This window comes from Chrysemys picta, chromosome 2, assembly GCF_011386835.1.
Source record: "Chrysemys picta bellii isolate R12L10 chromosome 2, ASM1138683v2, whole genome shotgun sequence".
Taxonomy (NCBI): Eukaryota; Metazoa; Chordata; order Testudines; family Emydidae; genus Chrysemys; species Chrysemys picta.
The window spans coordinates 19,896,400-19,919,158 of NC_088792.1; the positions used below are offsets into that span (position 1 = coordinate 19,896,400).

Consider the following 22,759-nt stretch of genomic DNA (forward strand, 5'->3'; position numbering starts at 1 on the left):
ATTACAGTAATGGGGTCCAACTGCCTAAGAGAGAGTTTCAGATGAGCTCAGGATCAGAGTTGCAGGTGCTTGGCACCCACAGTTGGGGCTGGATTTTCAAAATGGCTGCAGAGCTCTTCTAAAGATCTGGCCCATGCTGTGCTCCTCCATGCTGTGGCGACACACTGCACTGAGCAAGCTATTGCTCTCTGGTTTGTAGCACTGAAAACAGTGACTTTGAGCGCATGGCTTCTTAAATCCTGCAGCCGCACAGTATAATATGCTATCCGTTATCTTTGCAGTTGGCAGCACAAGGTTTGGAAGTGAATAAGTGCAACTGCAGCAATGTTTTTGCTGCTTTTTAAACCCCACAAACATCAGATAGTCGCAGCTCATCTACACAGTTTAGGAGCTAGTTCAGTGGATAACATTCTTTTGTCTTTAAAAATAGGAGTGAGAGAAAGAGGATGACTCTTGCTGCTTCGTCACTAGCAGAGCACCTTTCTGGTAGAGTGAATTGGTGGTCTTGTCCTTCTGTGTTGTGTTACCCCTTGTCAGTTACCAAAGTTTGTTTATGCTGCAGTTCTCATTGTAATAGAGTTTAGCTCTCCTGAAAGATGACACCGTGAGCAGAACTGACATGACTTGTCTTTTATTGATCTGAATTATTGGCTATAATTGATATTCATGTCCCTCAGCTCCACGTGCTTTCTTTGATGTGTTACTGGTTTGAATTCTTGTAGTTTGTCCAATCTGTTCATTTGAGGGGAATATTTCAGTATTATAATATTTTACTTGTCTTATTGGCACAGGTGAAAAATTGGCCTAAATAATTTGTGTAACAAGTAGTTGAAGTGTGTTTTTCCTCTCAGTAAATCACAATACAATTTCTCATAATTTATCAGCCTGCTACATTTTTGCCACACAAAGAGGCTACTCGCTGTTGAGGTAACCAAAATGACTAACCACATTGCTGGAATTTTGACAGAAATGGCCGGCTAGTGGCTTAGGCATAAAGTACATGTAACCCTAGAATTAATCATAAACAGCTGTGAAGTTGTTCCATTGTGGTGACTGGGAGCTTTGTGACTGATTTTAATGGGAACAAAGAGCACTCAGGATAGAGTGAGTCATTTACTTGCTCCCCAGCTCATATCTTTCAAAAGCAACTAACGACTACAATAAGCCCTTTACAACCAAACCTTGCGGGATGGAAGCAGAATTTGTACTGCTCCTGAAGCAGGTCCAGGAGACATTCTGCCTTTGGAGGACACAGGCCGTACGAATGCCACTGAGGTCATGCATGCTATGCTGGAGCAGCAAATGTTATGCACCTTTTAAAAATGAGTGCAGTGGCTTAATAGCTTTCTTTGACCGTGTAACAAGCTTTGTGGATAGGGGGAAGCGGTAGATGTGGTATACGGGCAGTCCTTGGAATTACAACACAATTGGTTCCTGAAAATTGCGTCGTAAGTCGAAATGTCGTAACTCGGGACCGCAATCCACTCCGATTCAGAAATGTTGTAAGTCCTGTTTGTCATAAGTCGAACGTCGTAAAGTCAAGGACTGCCTGTATCTTGACTTTAGTAAGGCTTTTCATACTGTCTCACGTGACCTTCTCGTAAATTAACTAGGGAAATACAACCTAGATGAAGCTACTATAAGCTGGGTGCATAATTGGTTGGAAAGTAGTTATCAGTGGTTCACAGTCAAGCTGGAAGAGCATCTCAAGTGGGATCTGGCAGGGATCAGTTCTGCATCCGGTTCTGTTCAGTATCTTCATCAACCATTGAATCGTAGGACTGGAAGGGGCCTCAAGAGACCCAGGATTTAGATAATGGCACAGAGAGTACACTTATAAAGTTTGTGGATGGTACCAAGCTGGGAGGGGTTGCAAGTGCTTTGGAGGATAGGATTAAAATTCAAAATGATCTGAACAAACTGGAGAAAAGGTCTGAAGTAAATAGGATGAAATTCAATGAGAACAAATTCGAAGTACTCCACTTAGGAAGGAACAATCAGTTGCACACATACAAAATGGGAAATGATTGCCTAGGAAGGAGTACTATGGAAAGGGATCTGGGGGAAAGAGTGAATAACAAGCTAAATATGAGTCAACAGTGTAACACTGTTGGGGAAAAAAAGCAAACATTCTGCGATGTATTATCAGGAGTGTTGTAAGCAAGACACGAGAAGTAATTCTTCTGCTCTACTCCGCTCTGATTAGTTCTCAGCTGGCTGTATTGTGTCCAGTTCTGGGTGCCACATTTCAGGCAAGATGTGGACAAATTGGAGAAAGTCCAAAGAGCAACAAAAATTATTAAAGTTCTAGAAAACATGACCTATGAGGCAAGATTTAAAAATCTTGCTTTGTTTAGTCCGGAGAAGAGAAGACTGAGAGGGGACATGATAACAGTTTTCAAGTACATAAAAGGATGTTACAAGGAGGAGAGAAAAATGTTCTCCTTAACCACTGTGGATAGGACAAGAAACAATGGGCTTAAATTGCAGCAAGGGAGGTTTAGATTGGACTTAGGAGAAACTTCCTTACTGTCAGGATAGTTAAACTCTGGAAAAAATTGCCTAGGGAGTTCGTGGAATCTCCATCACTGGAGATTTTTAAGAGCAGGTTAGACAAACACCTGTCAGGGATGGTCTAGATAATACTTAGACTTGCCATGAGTGCAGGGGACTGGACTAGATGACCTCTCAAGGTCCCTTCCAGTCCTACGATTATATGATTCTATGTGCTTCCTCAAGCACTAGGCCACCAGTGCATGTGGCAAAGGGCAAGGCTACGGCCTTGGTTACAGCCACATTCTATCATGCCCATTTGCGGGTCCTGCATTTCTTGCACTGTGAAAGCCCCTGGTTTTAGCTGTCCTCTGGACAGGTGCGCAAGGGAAGGGCTCACTCTACCCTCATTTGTACACCCATGCAAGAACAGGCAGAACCTAGCTGTACATATCTTTGTTTGTCGCCAGTATCTCTAGGCCCCAATACTGCAAACGTTCCACTGAGAGAACACCCAGAGAGGAAAGGAAGTTTTTGGCTAATTACAAAGAGCAGGATCAGGCCCTTATATATAGCATCAGCCACAAAATATAATGCATGTGAACTTACTGTGTTTTCCAGTCTAAAAGGAAAAAGGGCACACATTTTTAGACATAATTGGATTTAACTGGTGGTGTCTAATTATTGCCTTTCATTTCATTGTATTGTAAAAGAGGCAAGATAAAACAATGTGCTTACAGAAGGAATAAAAGTCATACAAGTGAAAGAAGAAAGGCTGTATGGTCTAGTGGTAGAGCACTGAATTGAGACTAAGGACACCTGGCTTCTATTCCCACCTCTACCTCTGGGCTACTGTGTGACCTTAGGCAAGTCACTCCTCTGCTCTGTGCCTCAGTTTTCCCATCTATAAAATGGCAGTAATGATACTGACCTCCTTTGAAAAGCACTTTGAGAGCTACTGTGAATAACACTATATGAAAGCTTTATTAATATTCTTATTTATAGACTTGTTATATAAATAAAACGGGTTGTAATAGCGACTTCAAAATATCAAAAATAATTATTTGCATTGAGTATAAGCACCATCAAAACAATGGGAGACAGCATGATGCCTATGATGTGACAAGATAACATTATGCAGCACTGACATTTACAGAAGCGCACTATTTTTGATTGCATTTGCCATGTTCACTGATGTTCTTCTCTAAAACAAAGGTAACGGATGAAGGAACAGGAAAAGCATTTCAATTTTATTTTTAACAGATTGAGATTCAGTATTATTAATAACAACTTTTCCCCTGAAAGCCAAGCTGTATATCAGTTTATGCGGTAGTAATAGAGATGCCAAAGTTCCCTGCCATCATGTTCAAAACGAAATTATCAGGCAGAAAAGCCATGAGGTGAAGAAGATGAAATTATATTATCTCATGGTAGTGTGTTTCAGAACTGTAATTATTGTTTGTCATTTGTAGATATCACAAGTGTTGATAAATACAATTACACCTCTACCTCAATATAACGCTGTCCTCAGGAGCCAAAAAATCTTACTGCGTTATAGGTGAAACCGCGTTATATCGAACTTGCTTTGATCCACCAGAGTGCGCAGCTCCGCCCCCACGGAGCACTGCTTTACCGCGTTATATCCGAATTTGTGTTATATCGGGTCGCGTTATATCAGGGTAGAGGTGTATTTTGTTTGCCTTCCCTTGACTAATACTTAAGGCTTAGGCTAGTCATTGGTAGAACTAATGTATTTCAGTCTTGTATTAGTGAGAAGAGGTATTTGTCAGCTGATCCTACCCACACTTGTTACCAGAAGTAGTGCTGACTACATGTTAAGGAGTCATTGAAATCCAGTAGTAAGTGCTGGCAGGTTCTAGCCAAAGAAACGGACGCAAGTGGATGTAATGGAACTTCAGAGTAGGGACTGCACAAGTTTAAAGGATGAAACTCTAGAGGCTGAAATCTTTGTTTGTCTTTTTTGCAGGGACCCCCAGAGTTTGTATCCACCCGAAGTTAGTAATGCAAAGCTTCAGTACGCTGGATGGGGTCCAAAGGGGCAACAACTGGTAAGATAGCACAAGCATGGAAATGAGTTTATACAAACACATACTGTTGTAATTTTGAAAAATAATTATTAATAGATATTGTGCCAATTACCCCCTTTTCTCTTAGAGCCATTCTTCACTGGCTGATTTCTTACAACCAACATAGCAGATCTGGGTCTGGAGCGTTTATGGTATATTGTCCTCACACTATTAAAATCCTAACTCATCTCTGAATGTTGTGGCCCCAACTTTTCAAAAGTGGGCATTCTAGGTTATGCCTGTCCATCAGCACACACCCAGCTTGTACATGTTCAATGCACTTGTTCGATGCATGGGGATACACTGGCATTTTGTGTCTGCACATACCATTGCTCATGTGCATAATATCAAAACATATGTTTGTTGAGAACAGTGCAATGAAGCCATGATCCCCTCAGTACTACTGCAGTGTAAATATTTAATAATAGAAAATATTCCATAGGCAATGTCACCAAAGCTTTGTTTCCCACTTATCTAGTATAAATTGTCTCCTTTCATAGATTCTAGGACTGGAAGGGACCTCGAGAGGTCATCGAGTCCAGTCCCCTGCCCGCATGGCAGGACCAAATACGGTCTAGACCATCCCTGATAGACATTTATCTAACCTACTCTTAAATATCTCCAGAGATGGAGATTCCACAACCTCCCTAGGCAATTTATTCCAGTGTTTAACCACCCTGACAGTTAGGAACTTTTTCCTAATGTCCAACCTAGACCTCCCTTGCTGCAGTTTCGTGCTGGCTCTGCCCTGCTCCACTCCAATCCTTCCTCAAGTCCCTTCTATTGTTCAGTCCTGCATGTTTCTAAAAGGCGTTGATTTAGCAATAGCACCTGTACAGGGGTTGTTCTTAATATTAACAAATATATGTCATTTATTAATATTCTATAGTAGGAAGATAAATAGATTTAGTTCAAACTGCTGATTATTTGAAATATAGAAAACGAGCACTTTGTCAATTGCGACTTGAAATCCTGGATTTGATTCTCCTGGTGTCAGTTGTAGGGCAAACTTCTCTATACCAGGCTCCCAATATACTTTAGGTGAAACATCCCTGCTTCATGAGAGGTTTCTGCTTCCATGGAGTGTCTCCAGATTTGCAATACTGTAATTATTTTGGCAGACTCAGAAGGGGACATCATCCTCTGGGGTAGCAGGGCCATGGCAGTTTAAGGCTAACATGTATTAACAGACCTGTGTAGAGATGAGCTATGTGTACACAGCAGCTTCCACAGAGCTACTCTGGATTTGCACCCGAATTTGGCCCACAATGGCTTGTGAAATGGACAAATGTAGACAAGGACCCAAATCTGCAGGGGTGAAAAAGGGAGCCCTCATGGAGTGCTTTGTTCCCAAAATTATCATGGTCTCTTCATGGCTCTTGCAGGTTTCCACACGGCGAGAGCTTGTGCAATCTCAACTATGTCAGCTCATACCTCCTGCCACCTTAGGCGTGTCCTTCCTTAGAGCAAGAGTCCCCGTCCTCATTTCCTGGTGCAAATCCAATATCTAAGCTTTTAAAGTGCCAACTGTCACCTTCTCTCCGAAGGCACAATTAAAAGGGGGCAGCCACAGGTTCTGTTAAGCAGGCAGTGAAGCCGTGATGTTTTTGCTTTTATAAAAAGCTTGTTTTAACGTTTGCTTGCAGGCTGATAGGCTTTCTGTGCAGTATAGCAGGAGGAGGAATCCCTGAATGTTTTTGATAGCGTTGTCAGGAGAACTTAACACCTCTCGTGTTGAAATCGTACCTTCCGGGAGAAAGTGTTTGTAGCCGGTTCTAAGGATTTGTTATCTGCTAGAGGCATTTGTGCTACTGCATGTTCAAATGGGCTTTTACACAGAAAATTAATCTTGAAAAGTGGCCAGGGGAACCACACTTGTTTTCCTCTCAAGAAATATTCTCACAGGCTAGCTGTCAAAATGTTCAGTATGTGGCATTACTGGAAGATGGCTTCCAAAACACTGAAGGAGCCTTACATGCACTACTGTGGTTCATGACAAAGAAATGTTAGCAGCTGCCACTGCTTGCATCGAAGTCCTCTCTTCAGCACTGCGGCTTGTAGGAGACACAGGAATGACACTTGTCTTCTGCTTCACCAGAAAAGTCAACTTTGACGCAGCTGCAGACCTAGAAGTTACTGCACAAAGAACCTAGCAATAATGATGCAGGGGTTTTCCCACATGTGAAAAATGATTAGAAAGAGATTCCTCTTCTCACTGCACATACTGACAGACCCTTCTCTCACTCCATCTGCCATGTGTACCATTGGATGCCTTCAGTATGTTGACCTTGTGGCCATTGTGGTGTGGATTGTATGAGCACATGTGAAGTTTGGGTTTGAAAGAGAGCTTTGGACTCCTGACTAGTGGAAATGTGGGGTGTTCACACTGATGTAACTCCATTGACTTCAGTGGCATTCCTTCTGATTTCCACTGGTGTGGGTGGAAGGAGAATCAGGCCCTACTGTTCCCAAGATGTGAAGAATCTGCTGTCAGTTTTCTTGGGAACATCTTGCTGTCTTATAAGAAGAAACTTTTTTTGGTGACCTGAGTGAAATGACTTTGTGAGCCTCATTCTATTGGCTTCCTGTGCTATGCGTACCTTTTGTGCTGATAAATATCAGATGGCTGCTTCAAGAAGTAAAAATGTGGCACTTCTTATAAGGTATAAACAATAAGGTACTGGTGTGGACCTTTAACACAAGAATGGGAACACTGAAAGAGGAAAGCTTGTAAAGAGTTCAGTCATCTTATAACAAAAGCAAACACAGTTTAAACAGTTTTACTACTTTTATTTTCTGTTGGAAAAAGAAAAGATTATACCATGATAGGACTCTTTCTAGCATAAAAGGATAACACAGGCTCAATAGTTCTGGCTGGTAAGATTGTTTGAGGATGATTTCTGATGCTGACAGAACTGTTTGCAGTATATTAACTTTGGCAATGCTGTATCTATTTCATTGGGCTTCCAATCAGTACCTATAATGCCATATGTATAAAGACATTTTCATTAACAAGGAACTGCCTTTAGAAAAAGTGAAGAATAGAACAAAAGAAGTTTTTTTCCCTGTTACTTAACTGTTTAATTTTTATTTTAGTACAAAGTGAGCTGTTCAAAGCATAACAAAAACTGCACTCTTCTAATCTGAAAGACAAGGCAACCTGAATTGTGCTTGGGCCATTCCTTATGTCATGAGTGTATCTTCCTTTCTTCAACAGATTTTCTGCTGGGGTCGATCACTATAGTTACCTGCCATTCACTCCTGGAATCATATTGTAATACTACCAGTTACTTTAGATTTATATGATGGTCATCAAGGCCAGCCCTCTGCACTGAGACAGGTGTCCAGGACCGAGACTATCCCTGAGAGGTGTTTGTCCAAAACCTTCATCAATGGGGATTCCACAATGGGCAATTAATTTGCATCTTAGAAAAAGGAACATAGCCATACCAAAACTCAGACTTTTAAACACAATGTTGTTGTTGTTGTTGTTGTTTCAAAAAAATTCAAGTACATAGTCAGGCATTGAGATGCGCTAATGTAGACTCTCCAATATACAGAAAACAAATCAGTAACATATCGTGGCATAGATGCCCAGAAAAAAAAAGGTCAGGATAAAGAAGATGGAAAAACATTCTGTGCTCATTATTCAATATTCCAAAACTACTTAAACTGCCCCAGTGTGTAATGGTCATCTGCTTCCCAGTGGACATAATGCCTTCTCATAGGGAAGCAATCCAAACTCCAAAACCAAAGGGCCTATTTTTTCTCTTTGAAAAAGGTTGGTAAGTTTCTGAGAGTTATACCCAGTCTCTCACACATTAAGAGGAGAACAGACTATTTGATTGTTTATTTCACTTGAGTCTTCCCAGTCTTCGTAAACTCCCTGGGCTCAGTCTTCAGCTGTGCTGAGCTTATACGTGGTACAGCTGAGAGCAGTGAAGGGCTGGGAGAAGATGGCTAGCTGTGAGCCTCATTTCTGCTCCCCCAATCCTGGCCTGCTGGAAGGCCAAAAGCCCTTGGAGTGACTCAGATCTGCTCTAAGCTGTGTCAGCTGTAGGCCCTCCATTAAGTGTTTTCTCCCCCGTGTGTGGGGGGGTGTTTTTAATTCTACCCACCCACCCCCACTCATCAAGTCACTCTCCCAAAGGTGCATGCAAAAAAACTAGACAAATAACTGCAGATTTGGCAGCCCTGAGTGTCATGATTTGGTGCCTAGGACAGACAGCCTCATTGCCTGCCCCTAAGCCCAGCCCTGATGAGCTGGGGCCTATTGTTATGCAGGCCAGGGATCTGTCAGATCACCATCCCCTCCTGCCCACTTCCTTCCTTCTTTTCTCTTACACGGGTTGGAAGGGACAGGTGACATGAAGCCAGCTGCACTGGCCTTGCACCAGCTGAGAATTCCTCTGTGTTGAGAGGAGGGTTGTCTCCCCCTTTAGGACAGCTTTCCAGCTGGTGTGTGCTGCTTCAGGGCAATAGGAGTGGAGGATCTGGCTCCAGTGGTTTAACCATTCTGTGGCTATTTTTTTAAAATCCCTTTCTTCACATTCCTCCTGGGGGAGCTTTCAGTCACTAACGTCAGCTACAATGCTGTCATCTCTTACTCTGTCTTGTGTGCCTAATTATATTAAAGAGAGAGAGAGAGAGAGAGAGACCTGAAACAGAAACAAACTAAATGATCTGCATTCTTTGTAAAAATCCTCTCCCAAGAGCAATTTCCCTTTGCCCAACTTTTCTTTTGTCTTTTCCTGTTATGTTACCTGTCTGTTTTAGATTAAAAACTCCTTAGGGCATGGTCCATAATATCCATTTATAGGAGCGTCTTACTCATCTGCAAAGTGCCATGCGCACCAGTGGAGCTAGCTCAATAACAAAAAATACCATAGCTGAGAAAAGCTTCTTGAGTTACAAAGCCAAAGTGCAGATGTATTTCACTTCTGACCCGTTGAAACAAATGTTTCTCAACCACTCTTCCTCCACTATTTGAAAATGAAAAATCCACTAACGGATAAAAATATCTCAGTGTGTGCTACCAGACTGGTGTAAAAATCAGCCACAAGTCCAACACCCAGGGGAGTCAATAGAAGGACTCTCGTTAACGTCATTGGACGCTGTAATAAGTCTCAGCTGAGAAGATATTACTTAAATACAGGTGACTTAATGGGCCTGATTTTTTATCGTCCTGCATCCTGTGTGATCATTTCTGCCTGGGCAAAGTAAATGCAAAGCAGTGCTAAATCAAAATGGTAGTGTGTTATGTTCACTTTCCAGAGGTGTAAATGACAGCACCAGGTGCCGGGCAATAGAGAATCAATCCCTTTCATCACTCCCCCTGTAGCCTTCACCCTTTCTCAAGTGTCACACCACCATCCTACAGCTAGAAACAGTACGTTGCTAGCTGGGTTTAAATTGATCATCTGTATTTCCATCAAACTATCGAGATGCGATTTTCTACAGATGTGGGGAGGTTGATGGTAGATGGCACTAAAAGTATCATGGGATAATCTGTTCATTTGTGACGTCTTTGTCTTATTTCATTTATGCCTGTCTTTCAGGAATTCTTCTTCCCTTCATCCCACAGATATTGGTACCCATGACCCATCGCTCTCTACCTTCCTTCTCTCTAGATTCAAGTGCTGTTCTGTCTGGCACAGAAGCCCCTATAAATTGATCTGATTGGACTCTTCTCTCTCTCTCTCAGTTTGTAGCTTTAAGTTTTTACGGTGAAATTCAGCCTTGTGCAGAGATCTCACACAAGGCTTCGATGGTACATAGCCCTCTTGAGAATCAACAGCACGGGTAAATTTCCCCCTTGGTGAATTCATTGATCTTGAAATATGTGAGACTGACCAGCCTAAAGCCCTCTATTTATCCACAGGACAGGTGTAATATGAGCAGCAGCAGGCCAGGCTTCCGTGTCAACTTGTTTCAGCTCTGGCCTAGGGAACCACCTTTAGGAGCGAGTGTGTCACCACAGCTCAAATTCACATTTAGGTACTGGAATAAAAGTGCCCAAGGAATGCAGTGGAAATTGGCCACTTTTATCTTGGTACTTAAATAGGGATTTAGGTGACTACATTCACATGCACACAGGTTTGAAATGTTTGCCCTAAGGTATTACTAAGAATGTGTATGGCTACTGCTCTTCTGGCTAAGGCACAAGCAATAGGGCTTCTATAATTAGTTTGCTTAGAAATAGTACTGGCAAAATGTGCCTCAACAAGTTGAAAGCACTTTTCACAAGAGTTGTTCAACTCCCATTTTGAAATCAGATGGATTTCTGACATGCTGCTATTTTCAGGTTTCTTCTGTGAGAATTCATAACTGTCTATCCAAACAGATATTCATGCTACAGTCACATATCAGATGCTAGGGGAGCAATTCGGTGGAGCCCTGTGGCCAGGAATTATAATCCAAATGTTCTCTCTTCCTCTGATTATACTACTCGTTCTAGACTGAACATAGATGATTTATACTGGTGCTCCGAGCCCTGTCTGTTCTTTGCTGTTTCCACTGTCTTTTTAAATTGCATGAAAGATGTGGAAGGGGATTATGTCTGTCCCTAGCAGCTAAATACTTTTTTTTGCTCTGGAGTTTATTACAAATCCACAGGATGGTCAAAATTCATTAGGGTTACCATATTCAAACATTTAAAAAAGAGGACACTCCACGGGGCCCCGGTCCCGCCCCTGGCCCTGGCCCAACTCCGCCCCCAGCCCCGCCCCTTCTCCGCCCCCATTCCAACCCCTTCCCCAAAGTCCCTGCCCCAACTCTGCCCCCTCCTCTGAGCACCCCGCATTCCCCCTCCTCCCTCCCGCTCTGATCTTGGTTGGGGGTTGCTAAGTGCTTCCCTGCTCCCCACTCGCCCTGCAGTCCCTGCAGCCCCTATGCCCTTGCCTGCCCTGCTCCTCCTTGCCCTGCAGCCTCTGCACCCCCCACACCCCTGCAGCATCTGTGCCCCCTGCTCCCCACTCGCCCTGCAGCCTCTGCACCCCCCCACCCCTGCAGCCTCTGCGCCCCCTGCAGACTCTGCGCCCCCTACCTGCCCTGCCCCTGCAGCCTCTACACCCCCCCGCCGCCTGCCCTGCTCCCCCCGCTCACCAGGCAGAGGGAGAGCTGCAGGCTCCATGTGGACTCAAACACTACCGCGCTGCTCTGTGGGGGAGGAGGGAGCGGGGGAGGGACTCTGGCTGCTAGAGGCCCTAGTGGCTCCGAGCAGCTTTCAATCAGGCCAGGCGTCCAATCAGCCGCGCCGCACTCTGCATGAGGAGAAGGGGGAAATCCCGGACATTTCTACTTGATTAGAAATCCCCCCTGGACGGCCATTTAAAGCTGAAAAACCCGGACATGTCCGGGGAAACCCGGACGGATGGTAACCCTAAATTCATCCCTCTTGCATTTCCACAGAATCTTTCCAAATGTAAACTCTTTGGGGAAGGGACGGTTTTTATTTTTGTGCCTTGTACAGCACTGAGCATGAAGTCAGTGCTAAACAAATAAATGATGGTGATGGAAGCTGTAGTAATTCCAAGAAGAAATCTCAAATTCACTGAAATTCTTATGCTAGAAAAAAAAAGCAACATACATCAGCCAGTGGCAGGTTAAGGTTTTGTAGAAGCCCTCAAGCAATGAACATTAATGCAGGTGAACAGCTCCCTGTAATTGATGGCACTGTATAGAAAGTGCAGTGTGGATAAGAGTAAAACGGGAGTTCATATATATATTGAAGAATTGAATCACAAAAGCTACTGCACAGGAGTAAGACATGCCTGCTTAATTCCTCCATATGGCTGGCATTGAATTAGTTCATCACTAGTACGTGTCCCAGCTAGCTGGGTTTTTCAGTTGCAGAATGCTGGTTAAGTGATGGCACCTGGAACTAAACTGGACTGACTCCTCTAATTAGCTTTTTTTCGCTTGCCTGAATTCATGCCTGTCAGTCTAGCTTAGTTCCAGGCAGAAGTGCTGAGCAGATATCAAGTGAGGAAGACCTCTTTCACAGGAGTAAGTGAATCATCTGTTGTTGCTTCTAATCCAACAGGGCCTTTGATCTGCAGTGAGAATATAAATCCTGGAGGTATGTTTGTTTCCAGCATTATATCATAGATTCTGCATCATTAATTTTTCATGCTGCTGTTCTCCTATATTTTCCATTGCAATGACATCTGAATCAATACTGAGCTGCAGTCTGCTATATGTAATTAGTCTGGTTTGGTTTGCTTGTTAGGAGCAAGGGGAAAAAGGTAGCCCTTCTGTAACGCCAAATCTGTCCTGTTTCAATGAAACATTATGGGGCAAATCCGAAGCCTAGCAGCCAGCTGATGCAGACAGACAGGGACCTGGGTAAATGAGCAGAGGTGGAGGAAAAGATTCCCTGCATAGGCTTCTGTAGCCAAGTGATTGGAGCAGTGTACACAAGTCCTCACCCAGTTCTTCTGTCATGGGGAAGACAGGAGGATAGGTGCAACCATGGATCATCCAATCTGTCTCTTCCCCTGCCATGCCCTGAACTCATGGTACTTCCTGATCCCCAAGTCCAAGGAAGGGATGAGACCTGGCCTTGATCTCTGCAGTCTCAACAAGTACATCAAATACACGAGGTTCCACGTGGTTACCCTAGCAACCATTCTCCCTGCATTGAATGACAATGACTGGTTTGCAACCCTCAATCTCGGGACACTTACTTCCCTGTCACAGTTTTCCCAAGTCACAAGAGGTTTCTGACATTTCTAGTGGCAAATCAGCATTATCAGTACAACATGCTTCCCTTTGGCCTGTCCTCTGCTCCATGGGTATTTACCAAATGTGTGTCTGCGTAGCAGCATATCTCAGAAAAAGAGGCATTCATGTCTTCCCATGCCTGAACAATTGGTTAATTAGAGGCAAATCCAAAGAACAAGTCCTCAACCATGTCCAATTCACACCATGTCTCTTCGATCATCTGGGCCTGATTTTAAACAAAGGAAAGTCTATATTAATACCACCTCAAAAAATCAAGTTCATTGGGGCCCTACTAGGCCCTAGGAGTTCAAGAGCATTTCTGCTGAACGAATGATTTCAAGTAGTTCATCACCTGTGTCTGGCACTCCAATCTCAACCTTCTCTGCATATACCTGAAGTTACTAGGTCATGTGGCTGCATGTACTTACCTAGTCCAGCATGTGAGATTGCACCTTCTTCCTCTTCAAGTGTGGTTGAAGCTGGTCTGTCACCTGAGTTGTCAATTGTTGAACAGGCTTGTCTTCAGCCATCCTGGAGACTCTGCAATAGTGGGCAATTCTAAGCAATGTGTGTCAGCGTGTTCTCTTTGCTTGTCCTCCACCAATCAGGACTATAGTCACCATGCTTACATAATAGGTTGGGAAGCACATCTAGTGACATTGAAAATTCAGGTCTTGTGTTTGTAATAGGAGGCTTCCTTTCATATCCACATCCTGGAGCTTTGAGCTTGCCGAGTGTTTCAGGATCACATCAGTGTCACAGCGGTTCATATACTCACTGACAACACCGCTGCGATGTATTATGTGAACAAGCAGGGAGGACCTCACCCCAACCAGCTTTTTCAGGAGCCAATAAAGTTTTGACAGTTCTGCATCAAGGAGAGCATCATTCCTGCAGTCCCTCACTTACCAGGGATTCAGAAAAAAGAAGAACAGGAGGACTTGTGGCACCTTAGAGACTAACAAATTTATTAGAGCATAAGCTTTCGTGGACTACAGCCCACTTCTTCGGATGCATATAGGCATTCAGGGATTCAGAATTACTTAGCTGATCACCTCACTGGAAATTTGTCCCAGAATCAGGAGCGGTCTCTGAAGACCAGTGTGTTCAGGTCCATCTTCACAGAATGGGGCATCTAGACTACCAGCCTGTTTTCAACGAGAGACCGCTGTTTGCCTCTTGAGCGGGTCTCAGTCCAGGCTCCTTAACCGACACTTTCCCTCTTAATAGGGGATCAGCTCTGATGTATGCCTTTCCCCCATACCACTCATTCCTCATCTTATTCTCAAACCAAAGTTGGATCATGCCAAACAAAATCTCATTACACCAGCTTGGTTCTATGACCTATTCAGTCCATCGGTTCAATCTCCCATATCTCTTTGTCTTTCTCCTGATCTACTGACTCAGCACCATAGTCGAGTTTTGTATCCAATGCTGAGCAGAGTGCACCTCATGGTGCGGATGCTGCATGGCTTGATGAGTAGGAGGCATACTGTTTGGAAGCTGTTAGACAAATGCTACTCAATAATAGAAAATCCTCCACTAGAGCTACCTATTCTGCCAAGTGGAATCAGTTCTTGATTTGGTTACTAGTCTGGGGTATTCAACCAAAGCCAGCCCTCATTCAGGAAATTTTTGAGTATCTACTATACCTTCAATCCTCTGGTCTATCTCTCAGGTCCTTGAAGGTCCACTTAGCTGTGATTTCAGAGTTCCATTTTCTGATCCAAGGGAAGTCAATTTTTTTTAACTCCATGGGAGCAAGATTTCTAAGAGGAAATTACTCATCTCCACCTGCTGGTGAAAGAACCAGTTCCCTTGTGTGGCCATAATACTGTGTTAGCTTCTGTTTGAGCCCCTGGTGACTTGTTCTCCATCAGCTCCTGTGCCAGAAGACAGCCTTCCTTGTTGCTTTAACATCTGCAAGGAGAGTAAGTGAGCTGCAAGCCTTACTGGCAAAGCCCCATATATGCAGTCACATATATGCAGTCACATCCAAAATTTTTGTTGAAAGTGATTTCCCAATGTCACCTTAACCAAGTAACAAACTTACCAGTAGCTTTGCCTAAACCGTGCTCAAAGGCAGGTGAACAGCGACTTCATACATTGGATGTGAGACAATGCTTGGCATTTTACCTAGAGAAGACTGTCTTTTTGTTCATTACCCTGTGTTGTTGCTATTACCACTGTGTCTAAGTCAGAGGCAAACTTTCATTGTTTAAGTAGAGTCCGAGCCCCACCTCCTCTGAGTACCGCTTATGAGTCACTTGAGTGGAATACACATCTGCAACCACTGGAAGAAGAAAAAATGGCTACTACCTGTTGTTCTTTGAGATGGGGATGCAGATGTGTATTCCATGACCCACCCTCCATCGCCTCTGCATCAGAATCTCTACTCTCAAAGTTCAGCGTGGAGGAATTGAGCCAGGGGGTGGGAGGGAGGCATCAGGGCAGCACTGTCTTAAATATCCAGGAGAGGAGCTAAGGGTCAGAGGGCGCAAACACAGCCCCTGTGGGAACTGCTAGTCAAAGTTCTCCAGCTTCGGTGTGCTGGGCATGCGCACACCTAAGTGGAATAATGTCTTCACCCACATCTCAAAGAAGAGCAGTTACAGTACAGGTAGGTAATGGTTTTGTCCAACAGGCCTGAAACATAATGCCAATTCTTTCTTTGGGTCTGTGCAGAAGTATTTCTAGCACTTTATGAAGACGTAGTTGGTTGAAGCTGGCCTTTAAAATAAGTGTTTATGAAATTCAATGTTGCCCCTTGAAAGTTGCTGTTTTGCACCATGAAAATTGTCCCATTTACCAAGAGGGGTAAAATGCAATCCTAACTGTAACCAAAAGAGCATTGACTTAGTATGTTATCATGACAGCTGTTGTTGGCAGGATAGCCCAAATGGAACAAAAGAGTGAAATCGAATGGATTGTTGAATAGTCTCTCAAGGGCAGTAGTGGAAGCCCCACCTTCATTAGGTGCAATCAGAACCAAACTGGACAAAGCCACACAAAATATATACCTTAGGGAACAATCTAGTACTAACAGCTGAATGAAATAAGCAAGTTGACCTAACAGACATAGGGGATTTCCATTTCTAATAGCTTTTTTTGCAAGGAATGTCAAGTGAATTGTCCAAGATCATTTAGCATGTCGGTGAAGGAGCCCAGAATCTCAATGCTCAGTTCTGTATGCTAACCACTAGAAAATGCTCTCTTCTTAGTTAGACATTGTAATGTAATAAAATATTTTCAACGAAACAGCGTATCATCCCAGATGACAAAATCTAATTTACAATGGTGCCCTACATAGCCATCACTGGTATTAGGTTACAGAACAACAAGGTAATCCATCATGCAGAACTTAAAAGCACAATCAGAGTTCCATACTAAAGGGCACACTTACATATATACACTTCAAATAATGTAACAAGGCAGTTATAAATTAAAATAACCATATTAGAAACTGGGACAGGGAATTTCAATCAGCCGTGGTTCTATTAGAAGATATAGCATAGAACCCTCTTTTCAGTTCTGCAAGAAAGAAAACAGAGCCGCATATTTTTTAGAAAAAAGAAGAACAGGAGTACTTGTGGCACCTTAGAGACTAACAAATTTATTAGAGCATAAGCTTTCGTGGACTACAGCCCACTTCTTCGGATGCAGTCCACGAAAGCTTATGCTCTAATAAATTTGTTAGTCTCTAAGGTGCCACAAGTACTCCTGTTCTTCTTTTTGCGGATACAGACTAACACGGCTGCTACTCTGAAACCTGTCATATTTTTTAGAAATTTCCAAAAATACTATATCTGTTTATTTGGCTGGACACCTAAAATTAAAGGTCTGATTAGGATTCATACAGCTTATGGAACAGCTTGCTCACAGAATATAAATGTGAAATGCACTGCAGTCTGTAATGATGAAATATCTAAAATTAAAAGAAACTTGCAGAGGCATGTGGAGGACATTAAAATAATATATACAGACTAGCCTGGGAGTGCCAGGATAAAAATGAGAGGGAGAATTTTGGATGATAATACCAGCTCATAGAATTCCATGAAATTATTCTTGCTGGATCTGATCTATGACTATGTATCATGCATATCAGTTTTGACAGTTATGGATTCTCACAGAAGAACTTTGAAACCTGCAGCATGTCACAAATCCTTCTGATTTCAAAAAGCTGTCTTAGCAGCTCCCGTGAAAAGTGCTTTCAAGCTGTCAATGCAGCCAAAAGCCATGGACACACTATTAAAATGGACTTCCAGGATCTGTGTCTTAATAAGAATAAAAGCAGATGTACATCCTTAGAAATACCTTAGCATCACGGGTGCTGAAGTATAGTACTTGAGGTTTTACAGAAAATGCTTCATAGATTAATATTGTTATCTATAGGCTATTGGTTTACATATGTTCTTCTTCTAAAATCAAGCCCTTTTACAAAAGAAAAAAAAATTGTAAAGCCACTTCCTTGTCCTCCTGCAAATCCCTCATTAAAACTTACTTTACCATACATCATACAGCTATGGTTGCTACTGGTGGTGTATTTATTTGGCCATGTTAACTTACAAGCCAATAAAAAAATACACTGTACTAATAATCTGTGCACACAGCTAGCGTATTAAAATAGCTCATATTACTGTTACCCTGATCTCCCTTTCCACCTGTGCCCAGGTTGATTGCTTTTACCTTACTGGTCTGTCTTATCTTAAACCAAAATTATAAGCTCTTAGGAAGAGAAATGGTATTTTACTATGTGGTAGTACAGCGTCTAGCACAATGGTGCTCTGAACTGATTGGAACCTCTCCGCACTAATGTAATACAAACATAAATAAATAAATAAATATTTTTATGTTGAAGAATTGATTGAATTATTTTTCACCCACGCTGAATCAGAATTCTTCCCTGGGTTGCCCTTGTGCATTTCAGAGCAGAACTTGACCCTTAAATGTCTATTATAAGAGATACTGGAAACCTCAGAGATCTTTCGTTAAGTTGACATGGATTGTGCTCCATTTGAGTATGGTAAATGTTCTGCCATTTCTCTACTGACAGATGTTTAAACAAACAATCTGTCTGACGGTGCTTCCATTTGTCTTTTATAGTAACTGTGACTGGAGCCATTTCTAGCTCATTGTGTTGTATTGACCCCCAAGCACTTAATTTCTTAGGCTACTAACGTTAAACACATGTAAGTCTTGAAGCTCAAACAAGGAGACACACATGCTGCTTTTGATGTGTTTGCAGATCACCCAGTGGGCTTCGTGAACACTTCAATCTCTAGTGCTGTCTTCTGGGTTTTGAAGCATTTCATTGCCTTGCCCTTAGAACCTGCCCTGCTGCCCTGGCTTTGCCATTCACTATTAAAAGCCTTAGGGAGGAGTGAAGTAATCTTTCTCCATCCCTGAAGTCTTTGTTGGTACCAGTTGACCAGCCTTCACCACCACTGGTGCCTTCTACCTTCAGGATAGCTGCGAGGGCCGTGCAGCTGTCCTCCTCCCCTATTAATATCTGGTCATCTGCGGGGAAGACCCCCCTCCTCTCATCATTGCTGCAGGGTAAGAGCATCTCACAAATATGACTCAATGCATCTCCTCACCTACTCCTATAGATAGGGAGCTGAGGCACAGAGACATTAAATTATTCACCTGAGTTTACACAACAGTCAGTGTCAGAGCTGGGAATTCAGACCAGATTTCATGTGACACACTTGCTCTCCTTCCTACAGCCTCTGCCTCCAGGGGCTTTACTAGAGATTCCAGAAGTCCTGCTGCGGCTCTGACCCGATTTGACAGCTCTCCCACCTCCTCTGGTGCGAAGTAAAGGGGGAGCAGCTAGGCCAGTGCTCCTGAAATCCCAGAGAATAGTTGGAGGCCTGAGGGTCCCCAACCCCCAAGGTTTTATAGATTCCCAGGCCAGAAGGGACCACTGTGATCATTTAGTCTGACCTCCTGTATAACACAGGCCAGAGAACGTCCCTAAAATAATTCCTAGAGCAGATCTTTTAGAGCAGGGGTGGGCAAACACATTGGGGTTCCGAAACTGTATGGAGGGCCGGTCGTGTATTAAATTGCTCCCTGTAGGAATGTGCTACTTATGGTGTACTACTTACGGCTGCAAGTCCTGGTGCTTTGAGCAGCATGGTAAGGGGTGGGGAGGTTGGATAAGGGGACAGGGAACAGGGGCGGTTGGATAGGCGTGGCAGTCCTGGGGGGCCTGTCAGGGGTCGGGGGTGTGGATAGGGGTTGGGGCAGTTGGGACGGGGAGCAGGGGAGGTTGGATAGGTGGTGGGATCCTGCGGGGTGAGGTTAGGGCGGGGGGTCCTGGGAGGGGGCGGTCAGGGGACAGGGAGCGGGGGGGGTTGGATGGGTCGGGAGTTCTGAAGGGGGAAGTCAGGGAGCAGGAATTGGGAGGGGCGGATAGGGGGCTGGGGAGTCACAGCCTTCCCTACCTGGGTGTAATGTATTAAATTGCTCCCCATAGGAATGTGCTACTTATGGTGTACTACTTACCGCTGCCAATCCTGGTGCTCCGTAAGTAGCATATTCCTACAGGGAGCAATTTAATACACTACATCCCCGGTGGCTCTTGCAGCCGTGCTGCCGGGCAGGAGCTCGCGCCCCACTGCCCAGAACGCTGGCAGCACGGCGCGCTGAGGCTGCGGGGGAGGGTCCGGGGGCTAGCCTCCCCAGCCGGGAGCTCAAGGGCTGGGGAGGAGGGTCATTCAGGCCGGATGTGGCCCACAGGCCGTAGTTTGCCCACCTCTGTTTTAGAGAAACATCCAACCTTAATTTAAAAATAGTCAGTGATGAAGAATCCACCACGACCCTTGGTAAATTGTTCCACTGATTAATCGCTCTCACCGTTAAAAATGTACGCCTTATTTCCAGTCTGAACTTGTCCAGCTTTTTAATTGTGGGTGCCTGGGTGAAGAGAACTAAGGAGACTATTTTTTTTTCCCTTTTTGGAGTTGTGGCAGGGTCTGTGAGGGGCTGGGAAAAAGAGCAGGAAATTTTGCAATGACATCTGTTCTGCTGCTTCAGCCATCTTGGTGGTTTGGCTTTGGATCCAAACTGCATTTGGGCTTTGGTTAACATTCCAAGCCCTCATTTTAATACTAGCACTTTCCAGATACCAATCTAAACACCGCCTTTCTTTGCTGAATATGGCTCCAAAGGGACTAAAGTAAGCTATGCAACTATACAATATTCCCTCAGAAACAATCGCATTCCTCCATATTCTCTTCTTGCTAAGGAGCAATTTAGCCACCTACATTCAATTAACATAAATGGGGGTTTCAGAACTAAATCTCAGTATGATGAGTTGTGACTTTGATCTCAGTTAAATTATCAATATGTGATGGATCACATGGAAGATCTGCATGGGACCACCAGTGAAGATGCTAGTGTAAGGCTGGAATTTGTAGCTTATAAAGAAACATAAATACCATTGAAAATCCCCTCCATCCCACACCTCCATTTTAGAATCAGAGACTATTAGGGTTGGAAGAGATCTCAGGAGCATAGGCGCTGACTTTCCCTGTTCCCGGTGGGTGCTCAACACCCCCCGCCCCTGCACCGCCCTCACCCGGCCCCCATTCTACCCCTTCCCAAAGTCCCTGCCCCCATTCCATCCCCTTCCCCCAGGTCCCTGCCCCACCTCTTCTCCACCTCCTCCCCTGAGCGCACTGTGTCCTCACTCCTCCCACTTCCTCCCAGAAAGTTATAAGCACCGCCAAACAGCTATTAGGTGGCGGGAAGCGCTGGGAGGGAAGGTGAGGAGCGGGAACGCGGCGTGCTGGGGGGGGCGGGGAGAAGGAGGTGAGGAGGGGGGAGCTTGGCTGTTGGTGGGTGCGGAGCACCCACTAATTTTTTCCCATGTGTGCTCAAGGCCCAGAGCACCCACGGAGTTGGCGCCTATGCTCAGGAGGTCATCTAGTCCAATCCCCTGCTCAGAGCAGGACCAACACCAACTAAATCTTAATCTGGTATATTTCTCTTTCCTACCAGGCAAAAAATTGACTATTTTGGTAAAAAAAATAGATAATTGCTGATGTTTTACCTCCATTTTCAAAACTTATTTTTCCCCCGGCTGTCAAATTTAAACAACTATCTTGAAAAGCTAATTGGAAATGCTAGGTGTCAGCAAAAGTCGTGCTCATTAGTATTCAATTTTGTCAGTGAAAACCAATGTTACAATTTTGTTGTAATCTATCTGAAGAAATGATAAGATCTGGCATAATTGTGTCAAATGCATAAAGAACAACACCAGCAGCAGAAGGTATTAATAGAAGCCAGCTGAACATCAAAGGTTGGATTGTTTTGTAGATCCAAAAGAAAAGATACATCAGTGAAGTGCTCATTAAATAATGCATACTCAATCAGCAACAGGCTTTAGAAATGATTGCTAGTTGATCATATAGGTTTATACTGCTGTCTTTGATGGGAGACTAGTAAAGGCAAAGTGACAAGACATTTTCTGTACAATATTTGTGAGATTTCTTTTGTACCCCAAAGAAAAAGCACTCGTGATTCTCTGATGTGCCTCAAGGTGCATTATGGGCAATGATGGGCAAGCTAGTTCCATTCAACAACAACTCTAAATCTGTCACCAAAATAAAACAGCAAGGACCTTTTTTCTCTTCATTGTTTTTCATTTTCATGGGCCTCTGTGGGTACGTCTACACTGCAGTTAGATACCCGCGGCTGGCCCGAGCCAGCTGACTCGGGCTTGTGGGGCTTGGGCTAAGGGGCTGTTTAATTGCAATGTAGATGTTCGGGCTCGAGTTGTAGCCCGAGCCCTGGGACCCTCTCACCTCACAGCATCCTAGAGCCTCGGCTCCACTCAAGCCTGAACATCTACACCACACTTAAACAGCCCATTAGCCAGAGCTCTGTGACCCCAAGCCAGCCATGGGATTTTAACTGCAGTGTAGATGTATCCTGTGCTTCCAGGTTTCATTCAGGAGTGGAAAAGCTGAAGTACTCGAGACAGACTATAGTCAAAGTATTTGCCTGGAAGTGGGAAGTACTAGAAATCTCGAGACAGCCTGTTCTTCATATGCAGCCAGGGGACCCAATCTTGCTCCAGCTGAACTCAGTGGCAAAACATACATAGAGTTCAGTGCAAGCAGGTTCAGGCCCCAGCTTTGCAGAAATAAGATCAGATAGTTAGGTTAAGTGTCTATGAGGATAAGGACCTGGCCCAAGACGTGGCTCTGCCATGGATTTCCTGGATGACCTAGGGCAAGTCACTTAGTGTGCGTAAAGGGGATAATATTTCCCTACCTTCCAGGAGAGGGGTATATGAGGATACATCTGTTAATGTTTGAGTGGCTTTCAGATGGTGCAGTGAGGGAGATCATATATAAATAAGTATATAACAGTTACACAGTTCAACTCAAAAACCTCAAAGGCCCTAACATTTTTGCTCTTGTATGGTTGGCTAAAATAAGTTA

The 22,759-nt window shown here is 43.9% G+C and overlaps 1 protein-coding gene across 6 annotated transcripts in view; it reads left to right on the plus strand.

Moving 5' to 3' along the window:
- The window catches only part of DPP6 (dipeptidyl peptidase like 6), a 783,790-nt gene that overhangs the window by 614,356 nt on the left and 146,675 nt on the right, over positions 1–22,759 (plus strand). For all 6 annotated transcript variants that reach the window (XM_042859184.2, XM_042859187.2, XM_065582727.1 and 3 more), the window contains one exon: positions 4,481–4,562. In XM_042859184.2, coding sequence (XP_042715118.1) covers positions 4,481–4,562 — 82 coding nt within the window. The remainder of the gene's footprint in view (positions 1–4,480; positions 4,563–22,759) is intronic.